The sequence below is a fragment of the Sorex fumeus genome, unplaced genomic scaffold (assembly GCF_029834395.1).
Source record: "Sorex fumeus unplaced genomic scaffold, SorFum_2.1 ptg000043l, whole genome shotgun sequence".
NCBI lineage: Eukaryota > Metazoa > Chordata > Mammalia > Eulipotyphla > Soricidae > Sorex > Sorex fumeus.
Genome location: NW_026606100.1, coordinates 26,598,256 through 26,620,119, shown reverse-complemented (window position 1 = coordinate 26,620,119; position 21,864 = coordinate 26,598,256). Strand labels below are relative to the sequence as shown.

At 37.4% G+C, this 21,864-nt stretch overlaps 1 protein-coding gene across 7 annotated transcripts in view; it reads right to left on the bottom strand.

Moving 5' to 3' along the window:
* LCOR (ligand dependent nuclear receptor corepressor) overlaps window positions 1-21,864 on the bottom strand; it is a 100,950-nt gene that overhangs the window by 30,878 nt on the left and 48,208 nt on the right. For 6 of the 7 annotated variants that reach the window (XM_056120760.1, XM_056120765.1, XM_056120766.1 and 3 more), the window contains 2 exons: window positions 7,097-7,229; window positions 1,991-2,278 (listed from right to left, as the gene is read on the bottom strand). The exons of the other annotated variant lie outside the window; for it this stretch is intronic. In XM_056120760.1, the coding sequence (XP_055976735.1) occupies window positions 1,991-2,278; window positions 7,097-7,229 (421 nt within the window). The remainder of the gene's footprint in view (window positions 1-1,990; window positions 2,279-7,096; window positions 7,230-21,864) is intronic. 7 annotated transcript variants of the gene reach the window in all.

Here is a 21,864-nt window from a genome sequence, read left to right as displayed (position 1 = left end):
CATGTACAAGATCCCAAATTTGATCCCTGATACCACATGGCTCCGTATTCTCACCCCAATACTGCCAAGTGTGGTCCTCGTGGTTCCCTCTAGGCCTGCTGTGCTCTACTAACATGGTATAATTGGGCCCTGGCACTGAACCTGCATGCTGTGCAGAGAATAGCCTGGAGTGGCCCTGGGATCCTGGGATCCTGTCATACACTTTTGAAGGCACCCTAAAATGAAGTAAATAAAATACCCAACCCAAAAAAGAGCTCACTCAGAACTTCTGTCTGAAGACACTGTAATTGTATTTAAGGATGCTAGAAATAAATATGCAATTGGAAAAAAAAACCCACACAGGGACTAAAGATCCTTCAATGACACTAATATTTCCTAAAAATAAAATTACGATCTTATGAAAAAAAAAATCCTGTTAGAATTAAACCCAATTAGAGATCTAATGAGCAAACGCGCTGCTTAAAATATTTACAACCAAAGTCAGTCTTATGAAGGAACTTCTAAGACTGTCAAATCCATTTTCACACAAAATTCTGATTTAAGCTGAAAAAAACTGAAATTCATTTAGAAAATAAGGTTAGTTCTTTTTTGTTTCACTTCAAGTATATGCAGAATTATAATATCATCATCCAGTTCCGATTTCTCTTAGTTAGAAAAAGCTGTCAACTCAAACACAGTCATAACACTAGTGGAATTTTTGTATGTTAGTCTCCATTAGTAACACTTCAAATAAATACTTTATGCTACTTTCCTACTGCAAACCAGAAGCTTTTAATGCAATATCTGAAGCAAAGCTATTTTTAGCAGAAGCTACCAAACCTCAAAGTAGAGAAAACAATCCTTAAAAAGAAAAGAACAATTTTCAAATATGGTAACAAAAGGTATACTGGAGAATGTGAATTCAAAGGTCTCTCACTTAGAAATCTCAGAAATTAAGAGATTTTGATAGTTGTTACATAGTCACCAGAAAAATAAAATTCAAAACCCAATTATTCTTTAATAAATAGTCCATTATGCATAAATTCTTATAAAACACAATAAGCAAAAGAAAGCCCTTACACATAGCTTTTCTTATACTGAAAAGTATAAACTTATAAAGTTTATACTGACTTTACTTTGCAATGTCCAAGTTTATCTCACCAATATATTCACATATATCACCTTTCTGTATACTCCTGAAATTTCTATGATAGAAAACGTTGGCGTTTTTAAAAATAGAGGCTCAAAGCTTATTTCATCTTGTGAAATTTAAAGTAAAATAAGATCATAAAGCAAAAGGAGTATTTAAACTTCTTGAAAGCAAATTTATGAAAGACTCAAATTTTTGCTATAAGAAAATACACAACCTCTAATTAATTTTTTCACAGAATTAGGACCTCACCAACAAATTCTCTTCTGGAAATACTATAAGGCTAATCACAATAATATATATCTATGCATGGTTTTGAGCATTTACAAAAATGAATGCACTTAACCTCGTTGTGCCTGTTCTCTCATCATTTCTTAACCATCAGAACTGCTGCTGCTTCTTGTTTTAAATTCAAGTAACATAAATTTTGGTCTATGGTCATTTGCAAAGTATAATTTCTTCGACCCAACTACCATATTTATTTTTCATAAATAAATATATTTATTGCTAGTATATGCTAATCCTATACTGATGAATAAGGAGGGGTTCTTAGGTTTTTAAAAACACAACAGTTATGACAATACTTTGGAAAGTGCAACTATCAAGGACCTTAAAGATCAGTTAACAGTTTGTAACCTGCTAACTTTCCTAGGCAGTCCATTAATCATGTCTGTGAACTATTAGAGGGTATGACAATCAACTCTAGTTGCTCTTCTCTATCACTACTTGGTCAGGAATAACTCAAGTACTGCATTAGTTTTTAAGTCCTATTATTGTTACTGGTGTCTATTTGCCAATAATTTTTTTCTCCCCAAATTAAAATATTCTGATTGGACAGGAGACCTTGACATTAAACCATACCTTGTTCGCTAGGTTCTGACTGAGACTTTTTGACAGTAAGGTCCAGAGGTGAGTCTTGGTCAGCCATGAGAAGTTTGCTGAGCACAGGGTTCTGAGTAGTTGCAGCCGTGGGAGAGGTGGTGACTGGAGATGCTTTCGGCAGGCTTTGGTTCTTTGTGCTATTGGGCTGGCTGGGGTCCTGAGTAGAGCTATTTTTTGAGGTATATTCAGCAGCAAATTGTTGGATCATTCGCTGCATGATCTCACGGGCCACTAGGGGAATATTGGGGTCGGAGACCCAGGGACTGTCTGTAAACAAAGATTTATTTACTTTTAAAGTGGGACAATATACTTAAAAAAAAAAAAAGACAAGCTTTTAAGCAAACAAAACTTCATTTTATTTTTTCTGAAAATGCAATATCCTAAAATAGTATTCCCTCTTAGCTATATTGTTACTAAGTTTATGGTTGCAAAAATTAAAAAGAAAAACAAACCGACTTTCTAAACATACCCCCAATCCAACACATTCCCCATTAAGAATTCAAATAAAGGGTTAACACACAGATCTTTGGGCAAAAATCACTTACCTGATACAGAAATCCCTTCTCAGTAAATATAAGCTCCTGTTTATCACCTATACTGGTCACAATCTTGTTTCCCCTTAATTTTCTCCTGTCACCTATGCCTAAGTTGTTGAGCAACGGATTGCTCAGTTAATGGGTCCTTAAAATCCAATTCCTGTTAAAATTTAAAGGCATACAAAAAAATACAGAAGGGGTCACTAGAAAGTATTAAGATGCTTGATAGACTATTACCAAAATCACTTTGAGGGTTTGTAAGCATTGATCGTGGAACCCTTTTTCCAAAGTTAGTGATCTTGCAAAAATTTCTTATACTGCACACCAGTGGACTAGAATTTTAGAATCAATGTTTTATAACTTTAAGATTGGTTAGAGTTTAAATGTCAAATCGAGGCACAAAAACAACATTTTTAAAAGAAATTCTCTGAACATACCCTGCTAACCATTAAGCATGATAACCAAAGAAATAAACAATCTCTAATGAATGTTAATTAAAAAAATAAAGGCTCTATTTAACTTACAGAACATTCAGGGACATTAATGTTAAATGGGGTAAAATAAAAATGTTTTGTATAAATATCTCAATCATTATCACTCTCTTATGGACATTAAGCACCTCAAGGGCAGAGATTGTTTGTTTACTTTTGTATATTCAGTTTCTTATCCTTGCTTTATGTAAAGATTGCTTTCAGGGGCTGGAGTGATAGCACAGAGGGTAGGGTGTCTGCCTTGCACGTGGCAGACCCGGGTTCGATCCCTGGCATCCCACATGGTACCCTGAGCACTGCCAGGAGTAATTCCTGAGTATAAAGCCAGGAGTAACCTTTGAGCATTGCTGGGTGTGACCCAAAAAGGGAAAAAAAAATGCTTTCACATTAGTTGAGTAATAAATCTGATCAAATCATTTATCAAAAGTTTTTCTTTTCTAAGAAAGACATATGATCTAAAGGTTCAAGGGCCTCTATTATTTGTATGAATGGGTAAAGTAACACCCTTGATTAAAAAAAAAACAAACAAAAACCCTTTCTTCTAACTTAGGTCTCACCCAGAACCTTTATCAAACAAATATATTTCTAAGGCTTTACATGACAGTTCTCAAAAACTGAGTTTCTGTGGCTTTTAAAATAAAGGGGAAAGAAAATTAATTTTATCAGAGGAAGTAAATTACTTTATCCACAATATTCTAGAGTTTTAAGAAATTTATGTTGATTTACAAAGAAAAACTGACTTGTATGATTCTTAAAAACAGAATTTTTCTCTAAAGGACAGAAAATGGTCATAAAACCATAACATTGCCTTGAATTTTAATAAGATCTACTCTATTATTGATACCTATTTTAAATATTTAGTAACTTCTAACCCTAAACTTACTCTCTGGAAACTAACTATGTTAGATGACATAAGAAAAAGGTATTCATTTAGTTAAGGATCAAAAGTTATTGCCATCAATGACAACAGTTTCTGGGAAAAAAATTTTGTTTTTGTGATGCCATTCAAAATCAAGTGCTCTACCACTGAGAAATATTAGTCTGATTCATAATTTTTAAAAAACCAAAGACCTCTCTATCCAACAGGCTTTGTCCAAATAAAAAGATTGTGTATGTATAATTTCAAGTTTTAATACCAGTCCATCCTTTTATCTCCTGAAAAGCTGAAGAATGTACAATGCCTGAGAAATTTCCAAAAATGAAGCATTATATAAGATAGTATTATTTAACTACAGTAAAAAACAACTACAGAGATTTGTGAAGAGCCAACGATTTTAGAATAAAGACCATAAATTACTACCTTTGGTGTTTTTAAATACCTACTACATATTTTGCCACTTTGTTAAATGAATGACTAACACAATCATAAAATATGATTTATGTTTTTTTAACTAATGACAACTGTCATTTGAACCTCTATGTTCTTTTGAAGGTTTTTGGTGATATATGCACTCTTTCACATACTCACAACACATCCAGAAACACAGATATGTTTAATGGAACATGAAGAATTGAGAATAAGAACACCATCAGATCAAAATGTAAATGAGAAAAACACTTGAATGCTACCATTGGCACCCATATGTTTTAGAACTGCAAATACAGAATAATTTTCTAAAAGAGACAGAACAAGCTGAAGAAATAATGAAGAAGGTAAATTGTGTTTTGTTTTTGTTTTGAGGGTCACACTCAGAGCAGCTCAGGAGTTACTCCTGGCTCTGTACTCAGGAATTAACTCTGGCAGTGCTCACACACAATTTGTAAAACTTGGAAATAAAGGAATATATCCAAGTAGCTGAAGTCATTTATTAGCACTGTAGCACTGTCCTCCCGTTGTTCATCGATTTGCTCGAGCGGGCCCAGTAATGTCTCCATTTTGAGACTCGTTACTGTGTTTGGCATCTCGAATACGTCACGGGTAGCTTGCCAGGCTTTGCCATGCGGGTGAGATATTCTCGGTAGCTTGCCGGGCTCTTCGAGACAGGTAGAAGAATCAAATTAAAAACAAAATATTCTTCATCAACTGTCGTATCTCTGGATACAAATATTCTGGGTAATCATGACCATTCTTCCATCCTTGACAAAGTTAATTAGAACTAAAATTAATATAAAAGCCTGGGGGAAAAATTTTTTATTGAAAAGAAACAGTTCTCCTGGGTCTCAGTTGTCAGTATACAAGTACACAAACTTAACTTTAGATACAATTTTGAAGGAGATTTTATCTCTTGAAGTCTGAGCCTAAGTTTCATAAAAATTTCTACTACAGGGGCTGGAGTGATAGTACAGCAAGGAGGCCGCTTGCCTTACATGCAGTCGATCTGGGTTCGATCCCTGGCATCCTACATGGCCCCTGAGCCTGCCAGTAGTGATTCCTGAATACAGAACCAGGAGTAACCCTTGACCACTGCCAGATGTGGTCCGGAACAAATACAAAAACAAACGAAAAGGGCTTCAATACCTACTATCAAGCTTTCCTGGGCTACCAATTTAAAAAGATATTCTGCTCTTAAATGTTTTTAAGAAAACTTAAGAAATTTACCACGTTATTCCTCCATTATAAAGAGGTGAGACTTGTCATGTAGTAGAGGAGTCTGCTTACAGTCACTGACCTTATTAGCTCTTTATGCAGAGTGGACCAAAAGTGGTTCTTCTATACGGATTGTGGAGAGAATTTTCTCTTTTCAGGTAATCGAAGTTTTGCTATAGTATTAGACAATGCCAGCACAGATTCTTAACTAAAGGAGCATCAGCAGTGGTATAAAGGTTCTTTGCTTAATAAACTGGTATAACTGGCCAAGGAGCTATTTATAATTTTGAAATTCAGGGTACTTTATAGGGGTGATAATGTGAAATGGTGCAAGAGAGCATTTAAAAGAAGTTAAGGTTCCAGAATTAATCACAAAATAATTTAAGTTAAAGTAAAAATAAACTTTTTAAAAAATGTCTTTCTGCCCTACAAATCTGATGGCAAGAAAATAATGGGGGGGGGGGAATGCCAATGAAAAGAATCATCTTGTATACACCTACTGTGCCTCATATTCCTTCTCGAGAATACTGATCACATTAAGCAGAAGTCCAGTTGGTTTTCAACTGTCACAAACCCATCAGAAGAAGCACTTATCAGAGTGTAAAGGAAACTATACCCTTGAACTCTGAGGGAAGAAATGAATTTACAGAAGAATGACTAACCTAGAAAATATCAAGAAATGATTTATTTTTTGTTGTTAGGGCCACACCTGGCAGTGTTAGGAGAACGTAAGTAAAGCTGGGGATCCAATCTTACCCCCGTACTCTGTTTCCTCATAAAATATTTTAAAGAGTGAAATAACCTAAGTAAATAAGGATTATTCGTAGTTTTCAGACAACTTTCTTAGAACCTATCAGTAATTTCTGCCACAGAGCTACAGGAAAGGCCTAAGAACTAATCAGTAAAAACCCAGCAAGTGTTTGATAGCAAAGATATACCCCACTAGAATATATAATAAAGGGAAGGTTCACAAAGGTCTTGGCTGATTGCAATAAAACTTTGTGGATTAAAAAAAAAGAAAAAAAACTTTGTGGATAGAGGAAGTATATTAATGAGTTCATGAAGAACTCCCACACTTCAAGACACTGTAATTGGAGAATGTTTTTGTATTAGAAATACACAAATCTTACAAAATTTTAATGAGAAAGATTAACTGAAATATGCAAGAGAGAAAACACATGGGGCAAGGTTTCATTATAAAATAATGCATTAAAATTAGTAAAATAAAAATTAGTACAATAAGATTGCATAAAGGAGAAAAAGAAATGTGTACAAATATAATTTTAAGATATAAATTTACATTTTTCTCCAAATGAGGATTCAGTGACGAATTATTTACATGGCACAATCTCTTCAGAGAGAAAAGGAAGAAGAGCTGCCTTACTCTATTCCAAATTTAAGCTGATAAGGAATATATGGAATGATAAAGTATCATCAAAGAGAAGTATCTTAAAAATGACTTCTTAAATGATTTAAGGAGATTAATATAAGACAAGCAGGTGCTAAACATCATTCTTCACTGGAAACCAACCTTTTCTATAAAAGACTGCATTGAGGAACTCTTCTGCTTGTCTCTCGAACCGAATGATTTTTGCTTGCTCTTGTTTAAGCAGAGCTTCTTGCCCAGCTCCCGAAGCTGGTTCATCCAGACCGACTAAGTGTCCCTGCAAAAATATTTGGTAAAATATTTGCACAAAAATCTTTCCCCATCAACAGCAAAAACAGATACAAAATCAAAGTCTAATATTAATATGATATGTCAAAGCAGTTTAAAACAAGTAGACTATTTAAAAATTTTAAAACAGGATAAAGTGATTATAAAAGTACACTGAGGTGTTAATTCTTTTATTTTTTACAATAACTCAAATTCTAATCAAACTATACTTTTACCTGGGGGGGGGGGTTGACCACACCCAGTGGTACTCAATGGTTACTCCTGGCTTTGTGCTCAGGGATCACTCCTGACAGTGCTAAGGGGAACAGAGGTGATGCATGGGATTGAACCCAGGTTGGCAGCATACAACCTATTTGCTGTTCTATCTCTCTAGCCAAAACTATACTATTAAAAGGGAAATACCATTAAAATTGAGGTTTGAATAACTGATTTTAATATAATTCAGGCTATAGCTCATATATTGTTCAGAACTCAACTGAGAATAACCTCACTTGAGATTCATCTCTGTCCTCCACTACGTTTTCAGTAGATACAAAGTACACACTTATAAAGAACCATTAGAAGAAAAAAAAAATCAGAAAAAGCTGACAGCTGTGAGACAGATTAGGGGTTATGGCATTTGCCTAGCACATGGCTGACCCAGGTTCAATCCTGGCAATACATATGGCTACCTACACACCACCAGGACTGATACTGAGCACAGAGCCAGAAGTAAGTCCTGAGCACTGCAGGCTGTGGTCCCAAAACAAAAAACAGGCGACCCTAACTGAATCCCAGAGTTAAAAATGCTTAGAACACTTCAAGATCTAAAGTTTAAACATTAGGGGCTGGAGTGATAGCACAGCGGGTAGGGTGTTTGCCTTGCACGCAGCCGACCCGGGTTCGATTCCCAGCGTCCCATATGGTCCCCTGAGCACCGCCAGGAGTAATTCCTGAGTGCATGAGCCAGGTATTATGCACACCTGTGCATCGCCGGGTGTGACCCCAAAAGCAAAAAAAAAAAAGTTTAAACATTAGGTATTTTTCTCCTCTCTGAAACATATATGTATGTATGTATACTCATACAAGTCTGAATATAAAGTTTCAAAATATTGCATTAAATTCATCCCAGTATGAGAATCTGCTTTGAAATTGTGAGAATAGTCACTGGAAAAGCAAATGCTTCGCATTTACTTAAAAACAGAAAAATACAAAAGGAAATAAACCAAAAGTGTACTTTTAGTATTTAGATTCTAACACATATAATTAATTTCAAATAAATGCGATATATCAACACATGCATTGACTCTTACATCATGGAAAAGCTAAAAGTGCTCTAAAAATGAGTGATATGCTTGGCACAATAAAAAGTAAAGAGGACTCAAAGTATGTTATGTCTTACAATTAATCTCCTCAAATAGCACGTGGCCGACCCGGGTTCAATTCCTCCGTCCCTTTCAGAGAGCCCAGCAAGCTACCAAGAGTATCCCGCCCGCAGGGCAAAGCCTGGTAAGCTACCCGTGACGTATTCAATATGCCAAAAACAGTAACAAGTCTCACAATGGAGATGTTACTGGTGCCCACTCGAGCAAATTGATGAAGGGGGGGGCAGTGCTATAGTGCATTTAAAATATATTCAATGATATTGCAACTTTCTATGATTTCTTCTCCACCTGAATTGTATCAATAGCACAACTAAACTAAGTAATTTGCAAAATAACTTAGCATCAGAGGCTTGGAGAGAGAATACAGTGGGTAGTGGGCTTGCCCTGCACACAACCAACCCCCTGGTTCAATCCCAGGCATCCCATATGGTCTCCTGAGCACTGTCAGGAGTTATTCTTGAGTGCAGAAATTACAGGAGTAACCTCTAAGCACTGCTGGGTGTGTCCCAAAAACCAAAACCATAAACAACAACAACAAAAACAATTTAACATCAGTGTAAACAAATAGTTTAAATAGAGACCCCCAACATACTCAAAACAGTGTCCCTTAACATTTCCATGATACACTAGCCACAATCTGTTTAAAATCATATTGAAAATATTTTAAGTATTAAAAATCATTGCAGGGGCCAGAGTGATAGTACAGCAGGTAGGGCGTCTGCCTTGCATGCGGCTGACCTGAGTTCGATCCCCGGCATCCCATATGTCCCCCAAGCACCGCCAGGAGTAATTCCTGAGTGCAGAGCCAGGAGTAAACCCTGAGCATCGCCAGGTGTGACCCAAAAAAACAAAACAAACAAAAAATCATTGTGGAAAATCTTTGTTAGTTTTGCCTACTGTCACTTATGAACTAAAAGTCAACTTTTAAAAATGAATCACACATACTCTATTTCGCGTACAGATTTAAAATCAACAAGTATTAGGAAAACATTAATGAGTAATATAAAACCAACAATTATAGAATACTTTGATATCATTTCACCATTGAGTATATTTCTTAAAACCAGACATTATATGATATATATTATTCTCAGACATTCCTCAGTCCTACAACATTTGGTCAATTTATGTCAAAATCTGAAAAGAATATCTATACTTCAAAAACTTTAATGTAGAATGCAGGTTATTTTCTAGCCTAAAGCAACACAGAGCAATTAACCTGATATTCAATAATGCAGCTCCATGTTTTTTTTTTCCTGGAAGCAAAAAAAAAAAAATTAAACTAGATTGTGTTATATAGTTACATCCAGTTTGCTCATATAAATTATAGTCACACCTATTTTTGAAATTTAATATGAATACCATACAATTAACCTAAGAAGAGGAAGTTTTTCTGTATATTCATAAAATCCGTGAAACCATCACCACCATGTAATATTAGAATGTTTTTACACCCTCAAAGGAAACCATATACCCAGAAACAGTCAATTCCCACTTTCATCCCCCCATCCTTTACAACTTGTTCCAGCCCTAGGCAACATTTTTTTTTCAGCTTTTTGTATCTATCGATTTTTCTATACGGAAAATTTCATATAAATAAATTACAAAACGTTTGTCCTTTTTTTAGGGGGGGATGGGGACTAAGTACTTTCAGAATAATATGAAGTATGAGTATTTACTTTTTATTACAAAATAACATTCTGTTGTATAGATTTTATATTCTTTCCTTTTGTTAGGAACATAATGTATTTAATACTAAATACATATCTTTATGAAGCTAATATTTTCATTCTCTTAGATATATACTTAGAAGTGAAATTTCTATCAGCACCACACTGTAACCAACTGAGCTAACTGGCAACCCTTAGAAGTGGAATTTCTAGGCCGTGTTATGTTGTGGCCATTTCAAGAAAGAACCGAGGACCCCGGAGATAGTACAGCAGGTAAGGTCTAGCCTTGCACTTAAGCTGACCAGGGTTTGATCCCTAGTGCCACATATGGCCTCTTGAGCACAATCAGGAGGAGTAAGCCCTGAGTACTGCTAGTGTACCCCCTAAGTCCCTCAAAGGAACTAAGCAGGGGTACCATTCTGTATTTCCAGTAAAATAAGCATTCTAATTTCTCCATATAATTTATGAGCCTGTTATCCTTTTTATTCTAGACATCCTAGAACATAAAAAGTGGTATCTTAGTGAGCAGAATACAAAGAGTGTCTACAGAACGGGAAAGGATATTCACCCAATACCCATCTGATAAGGGGTTGATATCAAGGATATACAAAGCACTGGTTGAAGTCCACAAGAAGAAAACATCCAACCCCTTCAGAAAATGGGGCGACAAAATGAACAGAAACTTTCTCAAAGAAGAAATCCAAATGACCAAAAGGCACATGAAAAAATGCTCTACATCACTAATCATCAGGGAGATAAAACAACAATGTTATCTCACACCACGGAGACTGGCCCACATCCAAAAGAACAAAAGCAACCTGTGTTGGCGCAGATGTGGGGAGAAAGGGACTCTCCTTCACTGCTGGTGGAATGCTGACTGGTTCAGCCCTTTTGGAAAACAGTATGGACACTTCTCAAAAAATTAGAAATTGAGCTCCCATTTGACCCAGCAATACCACTTCTGGGAATATATCTCAGAGATGCAAAAAAGTATAGTACAAATGACATGTTCATTGCAGCACTGTTTACAATAGCCAAAATCTGGAAAAAAAAAAAAACCTGAGTGCCTGAGAACAGATGACTGGTTAAGAAACTCCGGTACATCTACACAATGGAATATTATGCAGCTGTTAAAAAAGATAAAGTCATAAAATTTTCTTATAGGTGGATCAACATGGAGAGGATCATGTTAAGTGAAATGAGTCATAAAGAGAGGAACAGATATAGAAAGGTTGCACTCAATTGTGAAATTATAAAGTAACAGAATGGGAGACTAACATCCAAGAACAGTAGAGATAAGTACCTGACGGGTTACTCCACAGCTTAGAAGTCGGCCTCACAAACTGGATTAAAAGGGACTCAGATAGAGAAGGGAACACTAAGTAAAGGATGTTAGGAGAGCCCGCTTGAGATGGGAGATGAGGGCTGAAAGTAGACTACAGACCAAACATGGCCACTTAATACCTTTATTGCAAACCACAACACCCAGAGAGAGAGAGAGCGCACAAAAGGGAACACCCTGTCACAGAGGCGGGGTAGGGTAGAGGGGGACGAGGTGGGGGTGGTGGGAGGGGTGTTGGGATCATTGGTGATGGAAAATGGGCACTGGTGGAGGGATGGGTACTCGATCATTGTATGAGTGAAATGCAAGCATGAAAGTTTGTAAGACTGTAACTGTATCTCACAGTGATTCACTAATACTTTTTTTTTTTAAAGTGGTATCTTGTAGTTTAGGTTTGTACTTTCTTAATGCCTAATATAGAACATCTTTTTCTTGGCCTTCCAAACACCTTCTTTGGTAAACCTGTTTGTTTTGGGCCACACCCAGCTGTGCTCAGGGAATCATAAGTGGTACCAGGATTGAATCTGGTCAATGGCATGGTAAACAAGTCCTTTAACTTTTGTACCATCTTCTCTGGCCCCTGGTAAAATGTTCTCCATATGCTTTACACACTTTTAAAATTGCATTCTTTACCAACATGTTGCTGAATTAAAATTCCTTAATATATTCTGAATAAAAATCCATTATCCAATATATAATTTGCAATCATATTCCAATCTGCATTTTCTTATCACTTCACTACTGTTACCTATATGAAAGTCTTAAATATCAATACATTTTAATTTATTTTATCTTTTGTCATTTGTGCCTTTGATACTTTATCTAAAAATTTTACAGCAAAACTAAAGGTCATGACAATCAAAACTCCTGATTTTCTCAAAGTTCATCCTTTCAGTTTTAGGATGAACTTTCAGGTCTATGATCTATTTCAAATTAATTTTTCATGTACAGAGTAAGAATCTTCCCCCTCCCTTTTTTATGTAGGAGTACTGCTATTTATTCAGCTACTGATTAGGCTTACTGAATTTTGCATGAACTCCATCTTACTTTTTTCCATTTTTTATAATTTTACTTATTGAATCACCGTGACAGCAGTTACAAAGCTTTCGGGTGTAAGTCTCGGCCATACAATGAAACACCTGTACCTTCACCAGTGCCCATTCTCCACCACCAAAAACCCCAGTATACGCCCATCCCACGCCCTCCCCCTACCTGTGGGGCAGATGATTTCCAAATTACTCTCTCTATACTATGATCACTTTCAACATTTCGACACCACACCCACCATTATTATTTGGGATTCTACCCCAACACTCAGATCTGCCGAAAAGGCAACAGTAGACAATTTGTTTTCTATTGCTGGTCATCAATAATATATGATGTCGAGAGGTTGCAGTAGTGGCTGCGCAATTTTGAAATTCCGAAATTTTAACAATTAAATCTGGAAAGATTTCCTGCCAAAACCTGCTAGGTTCCGAGATCTCCCCCCCCCTTTATTTTGAGGAGGGATTTCGACCACACCTGGCGCTACTCGGGGTTTACTCCTGACTCTGTGCTCAGGGGTTATCTCTGGGGGGCTCAGTGGATCATACGGAGTGCCAGGGATCAAACACGGGCCAGCTGCAAGCGAGGCAAGTGCCCCATCTACTATACTATGTCTTGGCCCAGAATCATATATTCTTTATAGAAAAAAATCACTGCCTATAAATTGTACTTCTAGACTCTGATCACTCTGATTGATACAACAATCCAAAGTTGATCAGTGTGGTTTGTTTTCTAATGTTAGGGATCAAACTCAGAGTCTCATACATAAAAGGAAAGTGCTCTATTACTAGCCTCATCCCTGGCTGATCACTGTAGTTCTGTAGTGGATTTGAGATTGGGAGATGTGAGTTCTACCAACGTGTCCTATTCTAAAATTGTTTTGCTACTTAGGGTGCTTTGAATTTTCACAAGGGATGCTGGGAGCAGAGCCTCGGTTGGCAAACACAATACCCTGCTGTGCTATTGCCCTCTCCAAAGCATTTTTATTGAAGTATTTCAATTCCTTCTAAACGGAAAGTTTTTCTTAATTTCATGCCTATACTGCTCACCACTGTAGTGCACAATTGTTACAACTGTTCTGTGTTCCAGCTGAATTCACTTAATTACTACTCAAACAATTTTGAGTATTTCTTAGAATTTTCTATTTACAACTTTAACTGTGTCATCTGCAAACTGAGAATATTTTACTCTTCTTTTGGGAGAAGGAGGGCCCCCTCCTGGTTGAGAAACCAAGCTGGCAATCAATGTGAGGACTCAAGGATGTGATATTGCTGGGTTCTTTGCAGGGGTACCAGAGGTTACCTGGGCCGCCTGGCAGTAATTTGGGTCTTTCAAGGCCAATGCCTGGTGGTACCCAGGGACCATGCAGTGCCAGGGCTCCAACTGGGGTCAGCTTCCCACAAGGTATATCCTTTATCCCTACTCCTATTGTATTATTCTTTTGCAATCTGGATACCTTTGGTTTCTTTTTCCCTTTTTCTTTCACTTTTTAAAGCTTTTCCCTAACTGCAAGGCTAGAACCTTTTGCACAATGCAAAATACAATTACTGAGAATGGACATACTTGCCTTGTTCTGATTTTATGGGGAAAACTGGGCATACTTGTACTCATGAAGTAAAATGCTAGTGGTAAACTTTTGTTATATGCTGGAAGTTTTCTTCTATTTCTAACTGGCTGGGTGTTTTTAATCATGAGTCAAAGGCTTAGGGAGAGGCATTTGTGGGCATGCTTATTCTGCATAAGGTAAAGGTAAAGGCCCTCCCGTTGATCGTCGATTTGCTCGAGCAGGCCCAGTAACGTCTCCATTGGAGATTTTGTTGTTACTGTGTCTGGCATATCGAATACTCTCGGTAGCTTGCCGGGCTCTCTGAGAGGGGCGGAGGAATCGAACTCGGGTCGGCCATGTTGGCCACTTGTAAGGCGAACGCCCTACCCGCTGTGCTATCACTCCGGCCTTATAACATTAATTAATTTCAGGATATTAAACCAACATTGTACCCCTGAGATAAATCTCAGACGGTAACAATCTAGTAAGCAGCTACACTATATGCTTCTGGGTTTGGTTTGTAAATATTTTGAGAAAGAAGAAAGTGCCAAAAGGTTCAACCTTTAACAACATGTCAGTAATCTCTTATACAAGGGTTTAATGGCTTCAGGGTGAAATATAACAATCTTCATACACTTTCCTCCATGGAAATTTTTTGGATCATTTTTTAGTGGATTATTCATAACAAGCAATACAAAATAAATTATTTAGGGTCCGCCTCTGGGGCAGGCTTGGGTGGTAGTGGGGAAAATTCAAAATAATGATGATGGTAAGGTATGACGGTGGTTAGAATACTGAATGTAATAAATTATTGTGAATGTTATAAAAATAAATTTTAAAAAATCGGTGACCTCAAAGACAAGGTACACAACTCCACTATAAAGTAGAAGTAATAGGAACCAGAGAGATAGTATAGGAAGCAGCACTTGTCTTGCATTTATTAAAATCTAAATGGAATCTTAGCACTTTATGTGTTCCCCTGATTATTTAAAAGTGCACAGGGCCCAAGGGTTAGTTCAATGGACTAGAGTGCATGTTTTGTACCAGGAACCTTGGTTCAATCCTTGGCCTCACAAAGCCAGGAGTACAGCAAGGAGTAACCTCTAACCAATGAGCTCAAAGTAGCCTCTAAGCACCAGTCTGTGTAGCTCAAGAACAAAAAAAGTACACAAAATCTCCACATATTTGTGAATTCTTCCCATTCTGCCTTACACGCAGCCAACATGGCCGACCCGAGTTCGATTCCTCCACCCCTCTCGGAGAGCCCAGCAAGCTACTGAGAGTATTCGATATGCCAGACACAGTAACAACAAAGTCTCCAATGGAGATGTTACTGGGCCCGCTCGAGCAAATCGATGATCAACGGGAGGGCCTTTTTTTAGGGCCTCATACTACTAATTTTTTATATAATTTCAAGTGGTGAAAACATGCTTTGTACAGATGCAATCCTTTAAAACTTATTTATGGAATTCTATATGGTCTCTTTAGGAGTTTTTATAGGACTGAGTATTCTATATGTCTAAAAGTAAAGGTAAAGGCCCTCCCGTTGATCGTCGATTTGCTCGAGCGGGCCCAGTAACGTCTCCATTGGAGACTTTGTTGTTACTGTGTCTGGCATATCGAATACTCTCGGTAGCTTGCCGGGCGGAGGAATCGGACTCGGGTCGGCCATGTTGGCCGCTTGTAAGGCGGACGCCCTACCCGCTGTGCTATCGCTCCATATCTATTAGATCTAGTTTAATCAGAGAATTGTCTGAATTTATTAAAGTTGCATATTGATATGTCCAGCTATTACTTGTGAAAATTTTTACCCTTCAATTAGGTTGGATTTTATTTCAGGCATTTTGAAGCCTTAACATTTTGATTATGTCTTCCTGATAGACTGTTCCTTTCACCATTAGAGATTACTCTTTTTTTCTCTAGTTCACTGAAATCTTTTTCTGCAACCTCTGATACAACTTTTAGAGGATGTTATCTTCTGGGGGGCATGGGGAGCAGGGGCAGGTTGTATCACACTAGGCTGTGCTCAGGGCTAACTCCTGTTGATGTTTAGTGGACCATATGTGGTACCAAGGATTAAAACAGTATTGGCTGTATATAAGGTAAGTGTCTTAGCCCACTGTACTATCTCACCAGCTCAAGGATGCTGCCTTGAGAATGCATAATCTCTGTATTTATTAGGAATGACTGGGTTCAGGTGAACTCTCTAGCAGTTTCTTTCTTGTCTTCCCTTTAGAAGATTATGGTTGTTGATCTTTCTTTTAGTGATTAGCCAGTGATTAACCAGTGATTAGCCCTCACTCATTGTTCTACTGTTCTCTCCGCTCCCTCAAACAGAAATCATACCACTTTCTGACATAATAAAAGTGGAACCTCTCTGCAAGGATTGGGTGTTGTCAGCCAGTCTTTTTGAGGTTTGCTCCATCCCCAGGACTCTTCACAGTCGCGTGTGTCCCCCTTCCCGCCCTCCGTTTCCCCCGCCCCGTGTTAAACTGGTCTTCCACTTCATGTGCTGCCTCTAGAATCAGGAGTTTACTACCTTCCTTTCAATTGTTTCCCACAAAGATTTAAATTGTTTGCAACATTTTTTGCAAGCTCTGAACCAAAGAAAGTCAGCCTTCTGGAGAGAGCTGCAGTGCTCTCTGTTCATAAGAACTGGCTTCTTTCCCCTAGAGAAATATTAGAGCCACTGCCCAGAAGTAGGGCTGTTAGTGACCCAATTCTCAGTGACATCTGTGCTCTGTGAGAAAAGTGGTGATGACCTGCTCCTCCTGCCATTTTCCCTTATGAATGAGGCCCAGTCTAGAGACCATCAGTGCCCAGTATTCTAGTCTGCTGGGTCTGGAGTATATAACCACTCTGAGAAAAGGCGAGTGAAAGAAAGCTCTAAGCCTTTGTACCTTATTGATGTGGAAGAAAGTTTCTGCAATAAGGGCTAAGGGTGTAACCCAGTGGTAGAGCACAGAGGCCTTGGGTCCAGTATCGAGTGCTGTCCCTCTTCCCATATAGCGATGTCAACTGAGAATCCGTTATCACAAAGTTAGAAGGTATGAGACATTTTCAGTTTACCCTTTCTGCTCAACATAAAGCAGATGGTTTCTTAAACTTTGCAGTTTTCCATGAGCAGATAATTCTCTATTTGGTGTATGTTCTCAAGATATTTCCAGAATTCAAATGGTTGCTTCAAAATGATTTTTACCAATTAAATGGCTGTTTTCCTACTTGTACTGAGAATAACCAATGAAAAGTGTAACACAAAAATACTAATTTTTTCAGCTGCATGCGGTCACCAAGTTAAAATTTAATAGTGAGTGTCAGAGACAGCGGAGAAGGTACCTGCTTTGCATGCAGTCGGCCCAGGCTCAATCCTTGGAATCCCATATGTTCCCATGAGCACTGACAGAGGTACAGAGCCCAGAATAACTCTTGAGCATTGCTGGGTGTGGTCCCAAAACAAGAACAACAACAAAAAAACAAGCCCAGCTTTGGGTTGAAATAAAAATATTTAACGATGAATCAACAAAACATTCATTGCTTATCCTCCCTCACTGCACATATATGAACCAAAATGAACTGGATTAACATAATGTTGGCATATGACCATCAGAGGTGAACAGGTAGAAAATAAAAGAATTTCTGTCATTCCCCTCCCTCGTGACTAAATTCCAGAGTCACTACACTACACAAATCTAAATAATAATAATAATAATAATAGTAACTTGACATACTTTTCTATAAGCACAAATCCACAATTTATAAATAAGAACTTCTATCCCCTATGAGTTGTTTCCTTAAGGATTCAGAAATTAACTGATCTACCTAGACTGGTTCCTAGCCACAGATGCTTCTGTCACATCAGGATATCCTCTGTTTTTTAAAAGTACATATGCTTAGAACATATTCCCAAAGGTTTTAAATTCTGTAACTCTGAGGTATGTGATTCTGTTTTTAAAAAGTTCTATCCTTAATAAAGAGTTAAAAATGAAAGCAGGGGAGTGTGGAGGAAGGGAGGTGAGAACACAAAAGATTACAGCTCCAGTTTATTTTTATTTCCGTGATATCACCATCAACCCCAAAAGAGTCCTGGATATCTCTCTCTTTCAAAGGTCTATACTATTTACTTAATGGAATAATGTCTAAAATTTCATTAATACATGCAACAGTTATCATGTACCTGATCCAGAGAATCAATTTAAAGATTATGAAGTCTACTGTTATTTTAAAGTCAATCTAGATTAAAGATCACTTTATTGCTTTTCTATGTTAAACAGGGGCTGTCATATTTAGAATTAAAATCTTGCCAAAGCTGTGAAATGTGCTAATATAGACATTACGAGATTTTTTTTCTCCCTGAGAAAATATGTAGCAGAGAATTATCTTAAGAAAGTGCTATAAAACTATATAACCTTAGAAAAGAGAGTTACAAGGGTCAAGAGAGATAGTACAGAGGATAGGGTCTTTGTGTCTTCCATGTGGACAACTCAGGTTCAATCCCCAGCATCCCATACAGTCCCCTGAGCCCTGCCAAAAGTAACGCCTGAGTACAGAGCTAGGAGTAACCCTTGAGTACTACCACCAGGTGTGACCCCCAAACCACCCTCCCAAAATAAGAGTGTTATAAATTGTATCAAATAGCAAAGAATATTTTCATCACTTTTCAAATAATTTCTTTTATATAGTTATCCATAATTTGGGAGACAGTTGGACAGGCCTCCCCAGGAGGCCTGAGTTCAATACCCTGAACTACATATGGTCCCCTTAGCATCACAGGTATATCCCTGAATACTGCCAGGTGTGTCCCCAATTCAACAAATAAATTACAAATAAAGCCATAATTTATATTTAGACTAACCAGTTTCTTGCTACTGGGTTCTGCTAGAAAATTGTTAGTAAATCTGTTGCAGATTCTCATAATTCTTTAATACAGATTACTAAAAGAGAAAGCATGCATGAAAGGAAACTATTTTTTCTTTCCTGAAACTTATTTTGCTTAACACGTTACCCTTCTGTCGCACCCAAGTTGTAGATAACTAACTGCAAGATTCATCTTTTCTTCTGTGAACTATTGCCATTTATCTGTCATTGGATGTTTGGACTGTTCCCATATCCTGGCTAGTGTACTTAGCTCCACAATGAACACAGGTGTACATGTCATTTTAAACTAATGTTCAACATGTATTATGGGGGTAAATGCCAAGAAACAGAATCACTTCTATCATTTCTATGACACAATAGGTCACAGAAAGCTCTGAACTTTTCAAAATAAAGTATTATAAAAGTAGAAAGGACAAGAGAAGAACCCTACTTTTCTCGTACAAGTTAGACCTCCCATTTTCTTTCTATCCTCTCCTCCATAATTCCCAGCTGTCTTGAATTAAATTATATTCATATGAGTTGCTTTGACATACAGTGAAAGAGCAAATAAACTGCAAAGTAGAATATGGAATTACATTTTAAATCTTTTCTTAATATCTCAGTAATTTGATGAAAACATTCCAACCAAAATGAGAGAGATTTTCTGTTAAGGGTCAAATGTCAATATTTTAAGCTTTTTAACTACAGAAATGTTTCATTTCTCCTTTTCCAAAAATCAAAATACAAATACAGAAACCGACTCCTGAGCTTGCACACATTATAAAAATAGGACACAAATCACTGACTATAATAGAATTACTGAATTTCTTCCAATAACTGTAACAAAAATAGTTCTCATGGTTCCTGAACCACAAAGTCACTGAATAAAGAAGACAGCATAATTAAGTTAGCATGAAGCCTAGTACTTAGGAATAAAAATAATAAAGTTAAAGTAATAAATAATGACTAACATCAAGGTTTTTTTTGGTAATTTCCAATTTTGCTGCTTAGTAAGCTTGCATTTTGTGGGGCCAAGAGGAGGTATTGTTAGTTACTTATTACAAACATAGTAAAGGAACTGGAATAATAATGACAAGTTTCACTTGAGAAAAGTGAAATGGCCTATGTCTCAGGAAAACAGAATAAAACTAGAAGGGTGACATTTCAGTCATCCCTGTCTGTATTCACTCTGTACCTGGATTTTGCAAACATAAATATTATTTTGAGATCATACCAGATGGAATAGAGAATTTGTGAGACAGAAGCATGTGTTTGCATGCAAGTTTGTCATGTTAGAAAGGCCAACCCCAGATCACCAGCTTCAGCTATGGCTATGTCCTCTACCCATGGCTTACTGACATTTCCAGCAATGAGCTAAAAAGAACTGACAAGATGCAACTTATTGATTTAAAGGCCACATTCTCCTATGTCTTATTATTTTAAATGCCAGCATGTCTCAAGAAAAATATCTCCACCATTTTAAATGCTTGTGCTCTTTAAGGTCAGTTATCTAAGACGAAATGGTAGTTTGTGTAAATTAGTGCTTTAACACTAACAAAAAATAAACTGTTATACTTAATGTAATTTTTACTGTATCCCTTCAATGTTTCCTTCAATTCTTACTGCATTAATGAATAGGAAGGCAACAAATTTTTGAGCTTGAATACACACCAAGAGTTAAATATGATATTCAAAATGTCTAACATACCTTCCATAAGGTAAAGGTAAAGGCCCTCCCGTTGATCGTCGATTTGCTCAAGCGGGCCCAGTAACGTCTCCATTGGAGACTTTGCTGTTACTGTGTCTGGCATATCGAATACTCTCGGTCGCTTGCCGGGCTCTCCGAGAGGGGCGGAGGAATCGAACTCGGGTCGGCCATGTTGGCCGCTTGTAAGGCGAACGCCCTACCGCTGTGCTAAAATAACTTATAATTTATCTGATAGTTACCTTGGGTCACGGAAATAAATCCTAAAGTTTAAGTGACAGACAACTATTACAGTTACATTGAATTCAACAGTATTTACAACCATAGCAACTGAGCTTTATCACCTCACACCGGAAAATGGTCTTTACATATAAAAACGAAACTGAGGTGGCAAGCATTCTGTCACTGTTGGTTGAAATGCAAACTGGTTCAGTCTCCATGAAAACCTGTACAGAGACTTCTAAAAAAAATAAGGAGCCAGAGTGACAGTACAGCAGGTACGATGTTTTCCCTGAATATGGCCAACCTGGATTCAATCCCCAGCACCCCTTAGGATCTCCCACACCTTGCCAGGCAAACAGAGCCAGGAGGAAGTCTGAGCACTGCCAGTTGAGGCCCCATACAAAGTTTTAAAATAGAGGGTAAGAAAGACAGCACATTATGTAAGGTGCTGGTTTTGCACATACCCCACTTCAGTTGGATTGCTGGTACCACATATGGTTTCCCAAACCTCATCAGGAGTGATCCTTTGAGCACATAGCCAAAGTATAAACCCCAAACCACTCTCCCTTCAAATATTTAAACTAGAACTACCAAATGATCTAGCAATTGCTAGATTAGGTGCCTATTTACATCAAGGCAAACATCTACAAAACATCGACATCTAAAAACATCAAGACAAAAAGATGTATGTAGCCTATGTTGTGCTATTTACAATAGCCAAGATCTGAAAGCAATTCAACTGTTCCACAACAGGTGAAAGTTGTATGAAAGTTGGTATAAACACACAATGAAATATTAATGAGCTGTGAGGAAAAAAAATTGATGTCTTGCCTTCTGTTAAAATCTAGACAGAACTGAAGGGTATCATACTAATCGA